The following is a 17,412-nucleotide window of genomic DNA, read 5'->3' as shown; positions in this document are numbered from 1 at the left end:
CATAATAAAGTCCATATATGAAAAACATTCAGCTAACATTACATTTAATAGTGAAAACCTATAAACCTTCCCTCTAAGGTCAGGAACAAGACAAGGCTGTTCGTTATTATCACTCTTATTTAATATCGTCTTGGAAATCTTAGCTAGACCAATCAGGCAAGAGAAAAATAAAAGGCATCCAAATAGGGGATGAAGAAGTCAAATTGTCACCCTCTATAGATGACATGATTTTCTATTTAGAAAACCCTAAAAGCTTCACTAAAAATTATTAGAAATAATAATCAAAAACAGTAAATTTTTAGGGTACAAAATCAACATACAAAATCCATAGCATTCCTATACTCTAAGAATAAACTTTCAGAAAAAAAAGAAAAAAAAAATTTCTTTTTCAATTGCAACAAAAATAATAAAAAACCTAGGAATAAACCTAATGAAGCATATAAGGGACCTATGTACTGAAAACTGTAAGACATTATTAAAGGACATTAAAGAAGACACAAAGAAATGGAAAGATATTCTGTGGGCATGAATTGGAAGAATTGACATAGTTAATAAAATGACCTTATTACCTAAAGCATTATACAGATTTAATGCAATCCTCATCAAAATTCCATTGGTATTTTTTAAAGAAATAGAACAAAAAATCATCAGATTTGTATGGAAGCACAAAAGACCCCCAATTGCCAAAGCCATCCTGAGAAAAAAGAATGAGGCTGGCATGGAAGCAACCGAAGTGTCCTACGATAAACTATTGGCTAAAGAAGCTGTAGTACATATATACAATAGAATATTACTCAGCTATAAGAAGAGATGAAATACTGCCATTTGCAACAATGTGGATGGACCTTGAAATAAGCATACTAAGCAAAATAAGCCAAATAGAAAAGATTGAAAATTACATGATATCACATATGTGGGATATAAAACTAAAAGCAACAAATGAACAGGAGAAACAAACAGACTCATGGACATGGACAATAGACTAGTGGTTACCAGATGGGAGGGGAGTGGGAGAAGGGAGAAATTAAAAAAATAAAATGTTAAAAAAAATTATGTGTATATAGTATGAAAAAAAATAATAAACTGGCATTTAAAAAATAAATAAATAAATAAAAAATAAAAAACAGGGGACCCAAATAGGAATTTTTCCAAAGAAGACATATGGAAGGCCAACAGACATCTGAAAAAGTATTCAACATCACTAATCATCAGGAAAATGCAAATCTAAACCACAATGAGATATTACCTCACACTGTCAGAATAGCTTATCAAAAAGACAACAAATAAGTGTTGGCAAAGATGTGGAGAAAAGGGAACCCCTCATACACTGTGGGAATGTTAACTGCTGCCAGCACCATGGAAAACAGTATAAAAGTTCTGCAAAAAATTAAAAATAGAAGTAACATATAATCCAGCAATTCTACTTCTGGGTATTTATTGGAAGAAAACAAAAACACTATTTTGAAAATATATATGCACCCATATGTTCATTGCAATATTATTTATAATATGGAAGATATGGAAGCTGAGATATGAAAACAACACATATGAAAGAATGAAATCTTGCCATTTGTGACAACATGGATAGACCTAGAAAGTATTGTTAAGTGAACTAAGTCACAGATAAAAACAAGTACCATATGATTTCACTTATATGTGGAATCTAAAAAGCAAAACGAACAGAACAAAAGAAAGAGACTCTAGAGACAAACTGATGGTTGTTGCGGGGTAGAGTGCAGGGCAGGGAATAAGAAAAATAGGTGAAGGAAATTAGAGGTACAAATTTCCAGTTATAAAATAAATAAATTATGAAGATGTAATGTATGGCATAGAAAATATAGTCGGTAACATTGTAATAACTTTGTATGGTAACAGATGGTTATTAGACTTAATGTGGTGATCATTTCATAAGGTTGTACACATGAAATTGATATAATATTGTATGTCAACTATATTTCATAAAAAAATTTAAAAAGGCTTTTCATTTAAGATGTAAAGCAGAAAAAAAACAACTTTGAATTCAAACTTCCCACCTTTATGTTTTTAACTATATACTAAAGTCACCTTAAAGATGACAGTAAAGTATCTCCCAAAAATAACCTCAATGATAGTCAGAGACTTATTACATAGATATGCGCTCCTTCTACTAAGCACCAGAAGGGGCAGCAGGCATGCATTTATAAAGGGGCATGAAAAAAACAATTGTGGGTAATAGATATGGCCATTATGATTGAAGTGATGGCTTTATAGGAATATATATATATATTAAAAAAACAATTAACTACTATGGAAAAAGGCAGAGAGATATAGTTGTTTGTTTTGTTTTGTTTTTACCTGAGCTCTCTTGGGGTCAATAAATTGAGAAATCTTGTAAACAATTTCATCAAATGTCAGTCCAGATAGGGACTTTCCATGAGCATCTTTCAATTTCCGTAACAGATCTGTAAGCTCCTTTCTGGAAGAGATCAAAGAAAGAGCAGTGGTGATTTTTCCCACTGCCTTGAGGATGTGCTCTCCAAACGAGATATAAAATCCTATTGTACAACTGATATGTCTTGATTTAGATCTTTGATCTAAAAAAGTGATCAGAAGTCCATCTGTATTGATCTTAAACCAAATGAAAAGTCCTAATGTCTGTCTCATTAACAATAATTAATATGTTCATGAGAGAAAAAGTTTAGTATTTATTTTCTTTTAGAAAAACATTTTAACTGTTTTTGAAAACTCACTGTGTGAAATTTAAGTTTGTTATCTACTTAATTTATACTCTGAGCTCTTTATATCCCATCTCTCAATGCTCTCTTACTAGGACTAAATATTCCTTTTTAACTGTTATTATTGGTCTCTCTTTCCTTTATCATTCTTAACACATTAGTACAGTAGGGTAGGATGATGAAGTATTTTTCTTTTTCAAATGAAGTGTCCTGTCATCAGCCTTATAAAACTATATTTGATTTACTATTTATTCATTTTATACATACATATTTATAACAAATGTATTAAAGTTCTATTTTTATTATCTACTTATGATATTTATAAAACCATAATCTATCCTGAAGTATAAGAGTATGTATATTAAATAAAAGTATTAGTCTGTAAATAAAAATACTAATAAAAACCTAGCTTGGGTAACTAGAAATTTCCTTGGATATCAGAATAAACATAAAAGAAACTTCATTTCTGGAGTAGAATTAAATATCTTTCTAGTGAAGTCAAAACTGTGAAAAGCACAGTAAAATTATGATTTCTTGCATTCAACTGTATTTCCTAACAAAGAAACTGTAAGGACCCTCAATAAAATTAAGAAAATAGGAAAGTAAAATCTGATCATATCTGGGCTTATATGGCATACAATCAACTTCAAATTCTTTTTAGAAATGGGTTATTAGATAATTATTGCAGCTGGTGGCATTAAAATTGATTAAAATTACAACTACCTGCACGTTCAGTAAATGAACAGACCTAATTTTAAAAATGTATTCTCTCATGACTTAAGATTAATAACTCCAGTGAAGAGGTTTAATATTTTATTGAACACTATCCCTTGATAAACTTCATTTTCCTTACCAAGGACAGCAAGGAAATACCTATACTTGTGTGTTATGTTTCTCTGAAATGTTGCATTGCTGTAATTATGGCTATGGACTGTAGCATATGATCTGTACTCACCACTAAATATAAACTAAGGTACCTGGTCTGTTGTGGAAAGGCAGTTTTCAGCCTGTCTGTAATCCTCTCCCAATTCATCATAGAGAGATCACTTCCCAGACCTGCACTGGGGGACACAGGCTCTCCCACTGGTCCTGGCACAGTCCAGGCTATGCCAGTCATCTATAAAGAAAAGAGTTATAACCCATCAGTTTCAATTATTAGGAAGTAACATTCCATGCCAACATGATATTTCCATACCTCAGAAAATAGGTAGAATAAAGAGGAATATTAACATACATGTTCCCTTTTTAGAGTTTTTTTCTTAACTATCATAGCAATATTTCTAATTGTTTATATTACCCTTATTTTAAAAATGGGACCTAATAGTCTCAGTAATTGCAAACATATACAGAAATACATACAGGGTGTTTATTTCTGTATTTTATAACAATGAAACCTGAAAACAACCTAAAGTTTGTTAATAGGGTAATGAGTAAATACAGCATATTGAGCCCTTAAAAATAGATCTATATGTTTGAGCATAAGAGATGTCTATGAAATATGTTTTACTACTTTTTTAAAAAGTCTGTGGCAGAATATTTATGTTATGACTCATTTTATATTAAAAAATTTTAAGGTGTATGTACAGAACAATGTCTATAAATTATAAAACAATATAAACGGTGGTTATTTCCTAGGATTCAACTGCAGGGTAATTTTTCTTTCTGCCTTGTCTATTTCTTTATGATATATTTTATATATATTTTGTGTATTTCTATATTATTTGTTTTATGATTAGCATATACAACTTTTATAATTAGAGAAATAATAAAGTTGAATTTTCAAACATCTAAGCAAATATGAGAATACCATTAGAATGCCTTCCCAACATCTCATGAAGTGAAAACTCTGTGAATATTTCTGAGTGCTAATCTGATTAGTAGAATAATCATATACATGGCATCTTCTACCTAAGGCTCTACAGGTTATCTTCAAATGTAAGGTTATTACTCATAAAAACCAGTAACTACTAACAGCCATTGGAATAACTCATACAAAGCCTAGTAAGTCAGAGAAAGAGCAGAATACTGCCCAAAAATCTGGGTTTGCCTCAGTATCCAGCTTTTTCCCAGGAATTAGAAAGTAATCTTATTAGAAGGTTGAGGTACTTTAATATTTTCAATAAAATTTTACCATAGTTCCTTATAGAATGGTGCAGGAGCAAGACATGTGAAATCATGGTGATAAAAAGATCTGGTACTTACTTAACATGTAAAAGTCTATATACATATTTGTTTGCAGAGAGGCAGTCTCTACAAAAATAAGCAGAGTTCATATGACTATATAATTCAAAGGGAAACTGTCAGTAACATATAGGTACCAAAAAAATGGCTAGAACGTACTTGGAAAGTCAAGATTAGAGAACTTTTTATTAATTATATTTAACATGATCTTCTGGGAAAATATTTTTCTTTTAATAAAAAAAGTTTACCTTACGTAAGATTATAACCAATAATCTTATTCATTTTAAATTTCTCTATTGCTTCCTTAGATTTGAATGAGACTTACCTAGCTATTTGCAGCTTGGAAGATTTATAACTTTTTAGTATAATATGTTCCAATGTGATACTTTTTATATTATCTGTTTATAGATAAATAGTATCCTACTATACCTACATATATGTTTGTGGGTGTGTATATGCCTGTGTGTATAATTTTTTCTTTAGCTTTGAGGTAAAATTTAGTTTGTTGTGACTTGGCTTCTTTGCTCTTCAATCTACCCAACAATCATGCTAAATATACATTATCTATTAAAATATTAATCTAAATATACATTATCTATTAAAATATTAATCTACCCATCACTGTCATCTGCTATAGAAACAAACTGTAATTATAAGGATTCTCTACTATAAAAACATATCTTTGTATCCAAAAACTAAGCTAATGTCAATTAAATATGTAAGACCCTTAACACAGTGCCTTACATGGAACCATATAATCAATGATTATGAAGTTATCATCACTACTACCACCACCGCCACCGTCATCATTTATCAAATAAATGAACAAAGAGAAGACAGACGTTCATATGGAAGTCCACTGTAGTAATAAAGAACTACTTAATATCTAATCCAACAAGAAGGGCTCTGTACCAGGGAGGGTCTAGGTTGGCCAGGTGCAGAGATGACTGCAGGGCAAACAGCAGGCATTTGAGGAACAGTGAGTATGGGTCTAAAGAAAGATTCTTTCACAAGGGGTCTTCCCAAGAACTGCTGCATCTAAAATAGAAAAGGTAAAAAACAAAAAATCCACACACATATATTTATATGGGCAATGATCTAAACTCATAGAGCAATGTTTGAGGAAAAGAGTGATTTGAAGTCTAGTCAGAAAGTACAATAGAAACAATGTTGTCATAAAATTATTAAATATATGAATGTTTGAAAAGCAAAGGGCAATGAAATATACTAAAGAACACTGAAAGAAAAAGAAGAGAACAAGGTTCTAGTCCCACTTTCCCTTCACCAAGCTGGGTAACTTTGGATGCCAAGTTACTAATCTATGTAAAAATAAAAGGGTTGGGTTATGTGATCTTTTAAGGTTCCCTCACAACTGGAATAATAACAAACTGTGCAAAGGGGCTCCTCACTGAATACTTTCCATGTTGATAAACAATACTGACACTCAGAAATTCCACTGAAGAACCAAAGTTGTCTATAGATATTACTTTCACTATTATGTATTGGAGTGAACTTGTACTACCTGATAGAATTCTGACTTTATGTTTAGCTCCAATGACAGAAAAAAGCTAAAACAGGGAGGGCCTGGGGGATAAATTCTCCAATAGTGACTTGTAGACATGCTTGTATTCCTAACTTTCCAGGGGGTTGTGAAAAGCTAATACTTTGTAGCATCTACCAATGGGGTAGATACCTTACTGACTGGACTACAGAAGAGGACAGATTTATCAAGTATCTAACATGTGCTGGGTCTAGTATAGGCATAAAGCAGGAGTTTAACTATTAGCTGAATTAAAAAAATGAACATCAATATAACTCTTATGCAATGATCCTAACGCCAATATGTGAAAGGTTAATGAGGAACTTTATAATGGATAGATGAGGTTGACATTCGATTTTTAACATCACTAAGAAGAGATATTGTGTGCTTTCTGATGTGTATATACATCATCACCTATAAAGAACTCTTGCCAAAAATACTGAACCTGGTTCTAGCCAACATGCTAGATCTAATCATCAGTTTATAGGAAATTGTATAACATGTACAATGGCATTAGAAAGACGCAATCAGTTAAATCAACAATATGGGAAACTGAACAGTATAAGTGACTTAGTTTTTTAGCAAATAAATGACATGAATAAAGGGGAGAGCTGTTATCAGCCAAATATAAAGAATCAACCTTGCTTAGATTGTTTTTTAAAAATAAGAGTTTTTAAAGTTAAGATAATTATAACCAAATTGGAAATATTGTTGAGCTAGGCAAGAAAGGCATTTTTGAGACAACTGGGGAAATACACACTTTAACTGGATATTAGATATTAAAAATTATTTATAATTCTCTTAGAAGAATGATGTTGTGATTATATCTAATAATAAGAGTCCTCATCTTTTAGGAATACATATTAAAGTGTACATGAATGATATTATATGATACGTAGGATTTACTTTAAAACATTCCAGTGGGGAGGAATGGGGATAACATGAAACAAAACTGACAAATAATGCTGAAAGGTGGCTCTTCGGTTCATAGAGGATCATTATACTATTTTATTTTTATGCATGTTTCAAAATTTTCATAATGTAAACTTTTTAAAGAATGAATGAATGGTGAGTACTGAGTTAACAGTCCTGTTCTCTTTGGGGACAACTATTACTTAACACTACTTTAAAGATTAGGTAGCCAGTGTACAAAACTCAAAATACAATGAAACACATAAAAATATTGTGTTAAACTGGGAACAGTACCTGTTATTCCAGACTTCTTAAGTTAGACTACTATATAAGTTAGACTACTGGTGAACATTCTTTATAGTACTAGAAACTCAGAGATAAACAGACTTTAGTGATCAGATTATCTAGTACAATTTCCTGATTTATAAATGAGAAAACCAAAGTCCAGAACAGTTCATTGTCCAGAGACAAACATGTCTTTGAAGTTAGGACCTGAACTCAGATCTTCAGTATATTTCCATTGTATAATACCACCTCAATTTATAGTATTTGTGCTCTCAAACTGTTCCACTAATGCTCAACACTAACTGATGCCTGTACTTTAACACAACTGTCAGCTTTGATCAAGCACAGCAGTGACACTGTTAGGAAGCACAAAAAGACATATATGTTAGCAGAAGGATGCTTATAAATTCCATAAGGCCTAACTGCCAGTGGGTTTTTGTCCTTGACCAAATCTGGGTAGCTACATCAGAGCTAAAACAGTCTCTAAAGGAATGAGGATGCAGAAGTCGAGCTTTGCTTACATTTGTCAACTACAGAGTATCACTAGTATCAGACAACTTATGCCAGTCTGGTTCCAGGAAACTCCAAAGAACAACTCTATATCTAGCTTCTGAGTTTCTAGAGCCATTTTGTATTTAGAGTCAGAGGAGAGTTTAACTACAACATATAGGCAGTAGTTTGAATATGGGCAGAAGGTGCAGGGTTTCTAGATCTCCTACCAGAATATTTGTGACTTCCTGTAGAACTACAGGGAATCTTTGGGATTTCTCTGTCATGTACATAATACATTCTTTATCAGAGTAGTTAGGTATGATGGTGTTCCATAATATAGAATAGCATTCTATACTCTAGCAATAGAATAATAATGTCCATAATACAGTATTCCTATAAAAAGTGAATTGACCAAAAATATAAAAGGCAATACTGTCATTCCAAACTAAAGCCTAGAGTTTACGTCATATAATGCTTTTAGCTCTGGATTCTGCTTTTGAAACACAGTGAACACCATACAATTTACATAATTTTTAAGTTCTTTGATATACTCAACTATTTGTAGAAATAACATTTTTTAAATTTTTCTAAATTTTTTTTTTTTAATTATTTTATTTTTAAAAATTTTTTAGGCGAGGCAACCCTTGGTTGACCTCACAGATTGCACGGACTTTGTCAACTTACATTCCCTTATTTTTTATGCCTACAGCACCTGGTCTTCTTAGGTGGTCTCCCATCCAAGTGCTAACCAGGCCCGACCCTGCTTAGCTTCCGAGATCAGATGGGATCGGGCTTATTCAGGGTAGCCCGTGGACGTAGACTTAGGAATAACATTTTTAAAGTTCTCCTACAAGCAGAAGTACTGATGTCAAAAGTGATCTGCCCCCAAATATTTCACACCTTTCTTCTTTTCCTACTCCCAGATCCGTTATAATAGTAAAAAATTATTTCCTAATAGTTTTGTCCTAAAAGGTATTTTGGAAAGCTGTATGAGTTTACTGGGTTAAGATACTATGTTTCCCAAAAAGATAACATAAATAGTTCAGCATAGATACTAGTTTATCTGATTAAGACTCACTGATCCCTAACAACAAGTAGAGAAGGGGCATAAAAGGAAGCCTCCTGCTGTTAAAGGTAGAATAGAAGATATAATTTAAAAAAAAGAAAATCTAAAGTACAAATGGTGGGGTGAAGTTCAGCCTGCTAGGGATTATGCTGAAGTGTTTCAGTCATCTAGGGGTAACTTGAGGGTATCGGGAATTCTGAGCATTCATCAATTTTCTTCCATGATGCAGATGAGAATGCCAGGATAAGAATACACTACCTGTTTAGATATTAAATGCATCACTTAAATCCAGTGACACAACCTATGAAAGTGGCCTCAGTTAAGCCAGCCAACTATTTATTATCTGGAGCTGACAGAGCAGGAATGGAAATGATTACAAATGATATGCACATCATGCGCCTATTCCATTTTGAACACACTTTAAAGATATTGCATATTCAGTGTTTCACAGCTCTTATCATTTTCTCAAGATGAAGATAGCAATTTTCCAAAATGTCATATTTCTTACCAGTATCTCAGGACTAGGTGGTGGTGGAGGAAGCTGGATTGGAGGCAAGGTACTCAAGGCAAACCCTTGCTTTACCTTGTTAATTTGTTCATTGTACTGTGTCTAGTAGAAAAAGAAACAATATTTTAAAGCAAAATCAACTTCAAAGAAATAGCATATAAAAATACTTGATGTAGTTTTGAATACAATAGCACAGAACAAGAATTCTGTCAGTATGTCCGAAATAAAAAACAAACAAACAATTTTTGACATGAAAACAGTTCTATAGAATACTATCCCTAATTGTAAATAGTTGTATTTTTAGAAGTCTCTATTGACTGACCAGATACAAAGACATATAATTCACAGATACTTGTGTTAATTCCCTTGTGGTTCCATAATTTTCAGCCCCAAAATGGGAACCACTAATATAAAATGAATAGAGTCTAACGATTCAAGAAGCTATAAATATGAGGAAAACAGTATTTGTAACAGAGCAGAACTACTTGCAAATGTTAATTTTAAAAAGTAGAGGGGACATTTTAGAGAATATTTGTTAAATATTTACATTTTGTTTATCTCAAAAGTTATATCTCTAACTTTCTCCAGGTCCACATATACCTTTGCTTTATTCTCTTGGATTCTACCAAAAGAAAGACTCCAATCCCGGAAGCTTAACGGCATGCTTTTAACATTTTTTGACATTGTGCACATTTTGCTTTATCATATTATTTTGTAAACAACCCATAAGAGCGGGAAAAAAAAGCCTTAAAAAGCAAATATTTAGAAACTTCTACACAGAAGACATATGCTTGAAAGAAAACAAGAATACAGAACAAGGGGCAGCTCTTTTGAAGCCAGAACTCTGAATAAACCCAAGAGAAATGCTAAGCACCCCTAAAGACCGAGTAAGAAAGAATCCAGGAGAGGAACAGTCAAGATCATCAATGAAAAAGCTAGTTAATGCTTTGGGGCAGCTTTTCACAATTGAATGTCACTGTGTTGTGAAACCACAACACAATCAACATTATATATCAACTTTAAGATATAAATGTAAAAATATTATAAAACCAAATGAATAATAAATACTCAGTGGGTTACCTCTTTAGATTACCTTTAGCATAGTCCTAATTCTATTAAACCAATAATTAAGAATTTATTATTTTGCATTATGGAATTATTACGTAAAAAGTTAAGACAAAACTAATACAAGTCTGCTTGATCTTTTAATTCTGTAAACACACAATTAATCAAACCAAGTTAGACATTTATTTCTGATTGGAGCAGTTAGCTTTGGAATTCTAGGAAAATTAAGTCTGAGGCACAATATTTTAGTTTATCATTTACTGTTAAAAGGACCTAAAGATCATATGTATGAATATAAAATGCTATTGACAACCAACTACGTGGAAGTAATCAATCTCAAACTTCAAAAAGGCATAAACTTTAATAACAAAAATGAAAAAACATGTTCTTCTTTAAATTTCTCCAGCAATTTTTTTAACGATAAATGTTTTCTTTAAGTATATAACATCTACAATATTGAGTCAATTCACTCTAAATACACTTCACAACTTACCCTGAGAAATGCAATCTTGTTTCTGACATCTGTCACAATGGTATTCCAACTGTCTACTGCAGCCTTTAATTGAAGTGATTCCAGGTTGCTGATAGAGACAAGGAGACACGAGAGAAAGTTCTTTCTTTTTATATACCTCTTAGGTTTCCAAAATTTTCCATTATGTTCTCTAGTGTATATGTAAATAATGAAAAACAACAAAATTACCTCATCACCACCACTTACCTCAAATGGGCACAAAGTTGTATGGAAGGGCTTGTTATTAAAAATAAAAACAAGAACTAGGAATTTAAGATTTCTTTTTTCAAGGGCAAATATAACTTCTGGTTCAGAACACCAAGTTTTTTTCTATTTTGGTGATATATTTTTAGGACGTACTATAAAACTTTGGCACAGGAATCCCTCCACTGAAGTAGGAAGGGAGAGAAAGCCAAAAGGGAAATTGCCCTAGCCATCCAATGCAGGAGCATTCTTAAAGATGTTGACTCATCTTAGAAGCAGGATTTAGACTATCTTTACCCTGACGTCGCAAGGTCACAGTTGGCCTATCAAGCTCTTCTGCAAATTAGTAAAAGATATTCCCTATGCGAGGGCAAATCAGAAAGAAATACCTTTTCTGAAAGAATGAATTAGATTGTTGCCTCTATGACATACATAAATTGCACAACTACAGCAGCCAAATGACTTAACAGGAATTAACATGCCCACCAAATGACTTAAGTAGGAAAGGCTTTGAGATAGTTAGGGTCTGTCCTCTCTAGAAGAGATTTCAAAGCCTTTCAAAAGTTATAACATCCCCACCCCAGTATCACCCAGTACAACAGTTTTAATCTTATATAAAGAGGCTAAATATTCTAATTTACAGAGTGTTCTTTCTCTCTCTAACAAGCAAAGACAGACTGATGACTTAGAACAGTGCTTCATCAACCAGAATGCACATCAGTATATTCTGAGAATCTTGCTAAACTTCAGATATTCTGATTCTTCAGAAATGAAGAATGATGATCATTGAAATAACTTAAAAAAATAATGATGCCTTGGCCCAGAGATTCTAATTTAATTAATTCTTTAAGTTTGAAGGTATACTCCATAAAATTATAAATTTAAAGAGAATCTCATGCAACCTGCCCAAAATTTGAAAATCACTCAGAGCACAGCAGGAAATTAACTTTAACATATGATTTTAGGTGCTAATACTAATTTTCCCACCAATGTACTACAAAGGTATTTATAATCAAGCATTAGAAGAGAAAACAATTAAAAACAAGTTTTCCACTTAGACTTCACCTTGATTTGTAAATATCTGGTCTTCATACATGTCTCTGACTGATTTTTTTTTTTTTTTAATCTATTTCACTGTGGAAGAGGGGGAAAAAAACCTGTCAGCAGCTATTCTTGCATTCAGCAGAATTCTCAATGCTTCAACAGAAGCAACAAGTAAAAGTATCGAAGTGACTAGATGACTTTTGAGGTTTAAAAACACAATGGTTTCTTCACTCCAAAGACTCTGACATCATATATGTAAAACACATTACAGATTATGTTCAACCTTGGAGCCACTTGTATCTCTGAGATCAAGATGCATTAAGGAAGAGGGAAAAGTTTACCTTGCCGCCATCTGAGTGACTCTGGCAAGCTGACTGAGGCATTCCTTTTCAGTCTGCTCTAGATGAAGCAAACCAAAATCTCTACGACACTGTAAGAAATATACCTACAGGTTTTTGAAAAAGAGAAAGAAGGTGAAGGTAGCCTTGCAAATGAACACATTCTTTTCTCAATCATTTCAAGTAAATTTTAAGCTATTTTTCGATCTCTTTCAACAGCACCTGAGCTTCTCGACCATCCACAATGCATTATAAAAGCTTTCTGATCAATTCTGCAATTTTCATTTTTTTAATTCAATGGTTACTGGGTTGGTAAACATTCTAGAAACTTAGTTTTCAAACTTGCACACACATTGGAGCCATCTCAGAAACTAAAAACTGATGCTTTGGTCCCAGAGATTCTAATTTAATTGATACTAGATGTAGCCTGGGTATTAAGGTAAGAACACTTGAAAGAAGTCCTGCTATTTTTTTTGTTTTCTGACTGATAAAAGGGTAAGAAAATATTCAGAACATACTGACTAAAAGCAGTGAAAAACAAAGAATATAAACTTGAGCTCTTAAGGTAATTCGAGTTTTTTCTTTTCTTTCAGTTAAAGTTAGCACTCCAATACTTTATTCCCCAGAGAATTTGGGTTCAGATACTACTTTCTGATTGTTGACCTCTAGATTTCTGAGTACTCTACTAAAGAACAGAACTTATTATGGCAGAGGTGGGAAGATTTGTAATGGTTTTAATGTCAAAGAAGTCTCTAAAAACTTGAATCTTAATATGTATCAACATAATCTACAAACAAAAATTACATACATACACACATACAATCGTATTTCTTTTGAGAGACCCTAGCTGTAGGTTTCTAGGCTCACTTAGAAAAAACTGTGTGACTTTCTGGGTCCAGAAAATAAGTTGGTTTTTGACACTGGATGTATAATGTATATGTGCTTTTGGAAGATCCATGTAGGGAGTAGCAAAAAAGGGAGATATGGCAGCAGTGAAATGTTATTCTTCAAAGTTTGCCTTAGTGACCTGGCTTCATGAGAATTTTTCCAAGATGTCTTCATTTGCTATGTATACTGAAACAGACTAATTCCTTGGAGTCATTTGGGGAAAAATAACATAAGATAATCAATAGTAAAGTAATCATGTAAAAAATGTGAGTCAAAAAAGCACAAGGGTTGGAGCTGAGTTTTTCTGGCTGGTCCTAAGATGTCTTATTTCTCTTTATTTAAAAAGCAATTATTTTTACAATTCTTTACTATACTAGTACACAAGTAAAACTTCCCTCCCTGACCCCCATCTCTTTCTCTCTCTCTTCATACCTCTCTCTCACTCTCGCTCTCATTTTTTTTTTATTTTTATTTTTTACCTCAGCTGTTAAAGCTCTGCTAGTTTCTGCATTCAGTTTGGTTAAGTATGTTTTAATTGTGCTTTCCAGGTTATGTTTCTCCATTTCCCACTGAGATCTGAAATATATGGTCATTAAAGAGTCAGTAACATTGCAGCAAGGACAGACTTTTCTACCTTATTCAGAAGGAAAAAAGATACAAGCCATTCAGTGAGTAGTTAATAATTTCTTGAAAAGTATACAGCATATAAAATCGAAAGAAGACATTACTTAAGCCTAACTGTTATCTTTTACTATCAAGAGCATAAAAATTTTAAAGCTGTCCATATAGAGGTAATTATTTAAAACTTGGCTCTGAAATCAAGTTGTCTGAGGATGAATCCGAGTTCTGCAACTCATTAAATGTGAAACCTTGGGCAACTTCTTTGTATCTCAGTTTCCTCACATGTAAAAATGGAGAAAACTATATTACCTCAAAGAGTTGTTGTGAAAATTCAAATATAAACATAAAGCAGTTTGTGTTTGACACATATTAAGTACAAAATAAATGTTAGCTATTATCATTATTAATAAATTTTACATAAAGTTTCTACAAGCCTTTTTATATTCCAACAATAGCAACTACAAAGGTTTTTGTTATTCCTGTCATAAAGCTAAGTCACTGCATTAAAATATTTTACTGTTTAGTCAGTGCTTATATTCAACGCCTTAGAATGAAAAAAAATTCTATAGCTTGAGAGGGAGGGAGATGATGATAGAACATTATTTATGAAGGACATTATGGAAAATGGCTACCTGTGAGGTTTCTCTTTTTCTTATCTCATTTCAGCTTGAGCCCCAGAACTCTAGAGCATACAAACCAAATTATGTCTTTAATGGAAATGATTAATTAGAAATACAACACTGTGACAGGGAACATTCACAAAAGCTGTCCTCAATGTTTTATTAGAAACATCTGTATACTTGAGTATCTGACAAACATTGATGAGAAACTTGATAAAACAATATGTTGTTAATACCATTAAGGCGAGAGTATTTTGAGGGAAAAATAAAAAAATATTCAAGGAGATATGTTAACCATGAGAAATACTGTCCATAGAATATTGTACAAAATTTGCCTATTAGAACAAGAGAAGAAAATAAATAAACTGGACTTCATCAAATTAAAAACTTTTGTACTTCAAAGGACATCATCAAGAAAGTGAAAAGACAACCCACAGAATGGGATAAAATATTTACAAATATCTGGTAAGGGACCTGTATCCAGAAAATACAAAGAACAATTAAAACTTGTAAACAAGTAAAAAGACAAACAACCCAATTTAAAAAATGACCAAAGGATGTGAACAGACATTTCTCCAAGTAGATATACAAGCTCTACATATTAATCATTAGTAAAATGCAAATGAAAACCATAATGATATGCAACTTCACATCCACTACAATGGGTAAAATAAATACAGACAACCTAAGTAGTGCTGGTAAGGATGTGGAGAAATCAGAACTCTCATCCATTATTGGTGGGACTGTGAAATGGTGCAGTGACTTGGGAAACAGTTTGGCAATTCCTCAAAAAGTTAAACACAGGGTTTATTGCATGTCTCATTCTTAGGTATATAACCAAAAGAATTAAAAATATATGTCTGCACAAAAATATGTATACAAATATTCTAATAGCATTATTCACAAGAGCCAAAAATGAAAACAAACCAAATGTCCATAACTGATGAAAAAACAAAATGTGTTATATCCATACAATGTATATCCAATACAATGAAGTATTATTTATCTACAAAATGGAATGAATACAGACATATACTACAACATAGATGAACCTTGAAAACATTATGTTAAGTGAAAGAAATTAATCACAAAAAGCCTCTCACATTATATGATTCTATTTATATGAAATGCCTAGTATAGGCAAATCTACAGAGACAAAAAATAGATTAGTGGTTGCCAGAGCTTGGGGAAGGGAGAATAAGTAATAACTTTTAATGAATCAGGGTTTCTTTTTTGGGTGATAAAACTGTGCTGGAATTAGATATTGGTAATCGTTGCACACCTCTGGGAATATACTGAAAATCAATGAATTGTACACTCTAACAGGGTAAATTTTATGCTATATGAATTAGATCTCAAAAAAACTGTTAGAAAAAAATTACCTACGGGTAAAGCTATGAATGAGAAGAAAACAGCTAGTTTCATAAAGCAGTCACACCTACTAGTACTGATTAGGGTAAAGAGATAAGAACTCTTTAAGCTCTAGTTCCTGACAGTGGTGTATTGCGGAATTATAATTTGGCTCATTGAAAACTGCTCTCAGCAGTTTTCTAGGGCCAGAGCTAAGGTGAACATACCTTCCATTTGCCTATGACACTTGTAGTTTATACCCATTATCCTAGTGTAATTATTAATACTGCTCAATTTCAGGTTCAAAGTGCCCCAATCTGTATAAAAAATTATACTGCTACTCTGTCAGAATATGCTGAGTGTAGTAGTTTCGGAGAGGGTGTCCTCAACCAAAGCAATAGCTGTTTGTACCTTTTCATGGAAAGTTGCTCTTTAAGATTCTTGATTTCATTATCTTTAGCATGGCTCTGACGCTGTAATCTAAGCAAAGAAGAAAGTCATAATAAGGTCATTAACATAGTCAGAACAGATATAGATGAGGGGGGATTAAGTTATGTCTATTTTGGGCTACAAATTTTGAGACTGAAAATAACTGTACTCTAATACCTAGCCATTCTGAAAATTATCTTATTTCTGATGTCTAATTTATTGACTTCCAAAAGAAAAAACTAAGTTCTAACCCCTTCATATTAACTAAACTATAAATTATAAAGCCAAAGAGAAGACTTATCTTGTATTCCTAGTTCAATGACTCAGGAAAATGTCTTCAGCTCTTTGTACTTTAGTTTACCCACTAGAAAACAGATGGTACCTTCTGATGTTCTAGGCCTTTGGTAGGATTGAGAACTTTAAGTTTCTTAAAGAGGTATTATACCAAGTCATCCAAACTATTAAAAACTTAGGGCCTGAAAGAAATGAGACCTTAAATATAGAAGGAGACTGTGTGCAAATAAGAAATATAATGAAAACTATAAATTAAAACTGGGGAGTCACTACATGACCTAATCATGAGAAGACTGGGTAAAAATGTTGTATAAATCAGAAAATATAACCTGCGATTAGCTTAAAAACTA

General features: G+C 32.5%; 1 protein-coding gene and 1 pseudogene across 15 annotated transcripts in view; both read right to left on the bottom strand.

The window, feature by feature from the left end:
* Positions 1 to 17,412, bottom strand: part of DZIP3 (DAZ interacting zinc finger protein 3) — a 95,292-nt gene that overhangs the window by 11,400 nt on the left and 66,480 nt on the right. For all 15 annotated transcript variants that reach the window (XM_025051034.1, XM_025051066.1, XM_025051040.1 and 12 more), the window contains 8 exons: positions 16,751 to 16,819; positions 14,228 to 14,324; positions 12,864 to 12,967; positions 11,257 to 11,344; positions 9,699 to 9,800; positions 5,808 to 5,933; positions 3,692 to 3,831; positions 2,335 to 2,455 (listed from right to left, as the gene is read on the bottom strand). In XM_025051034.1, the coding sequence (XP_024906802.1) occupies positions 2,335 to 2,455; positions 3,692 to 3,831; positions 5,808 to 5,933; positions 9,699 to 9,800; positions 11,257 to 11,344; positions 12,864 to 12,967; positions 14,228 to 14,324; positions 16,751 to 16,819 (847 nt within the window). The remainder of the gene's footprint in view (positions 1 to 2,334; positions 2,456 to 3,691; positions 3,832 to 5,807; positions 5,934 to 9,698; positions 9,801 to 11,256; positions 11,345 to 12,863; positions 12,968 to 14,227; positions 14,325 to 16,750; positions 16,820 to 17,412) is intronic.
* Positions 8,825 to 8,945, bottom strand: LOC112485357 (annotated as a pseudogene).

The sequence above is a fragment of the Pteropus alecto genome, unplaced genomic scaffold (genome assembly GCF_000325575.1).
Source record: "Pteropus alecto unplaced genomic scaffold, ASM32557v1 scaffold270, whole genome shotgun sequence".
NCBI classification, from domain to species: domain Eukaryota; kingdom Metazoa; phylum Chordata; class Mammalia; order Chiroptera; family Pteropodidae; genus Pteropus; species Pteropus alecto.
This window is presented reverse-complemented; position numbering and strand designations above follow the sequence as displayed.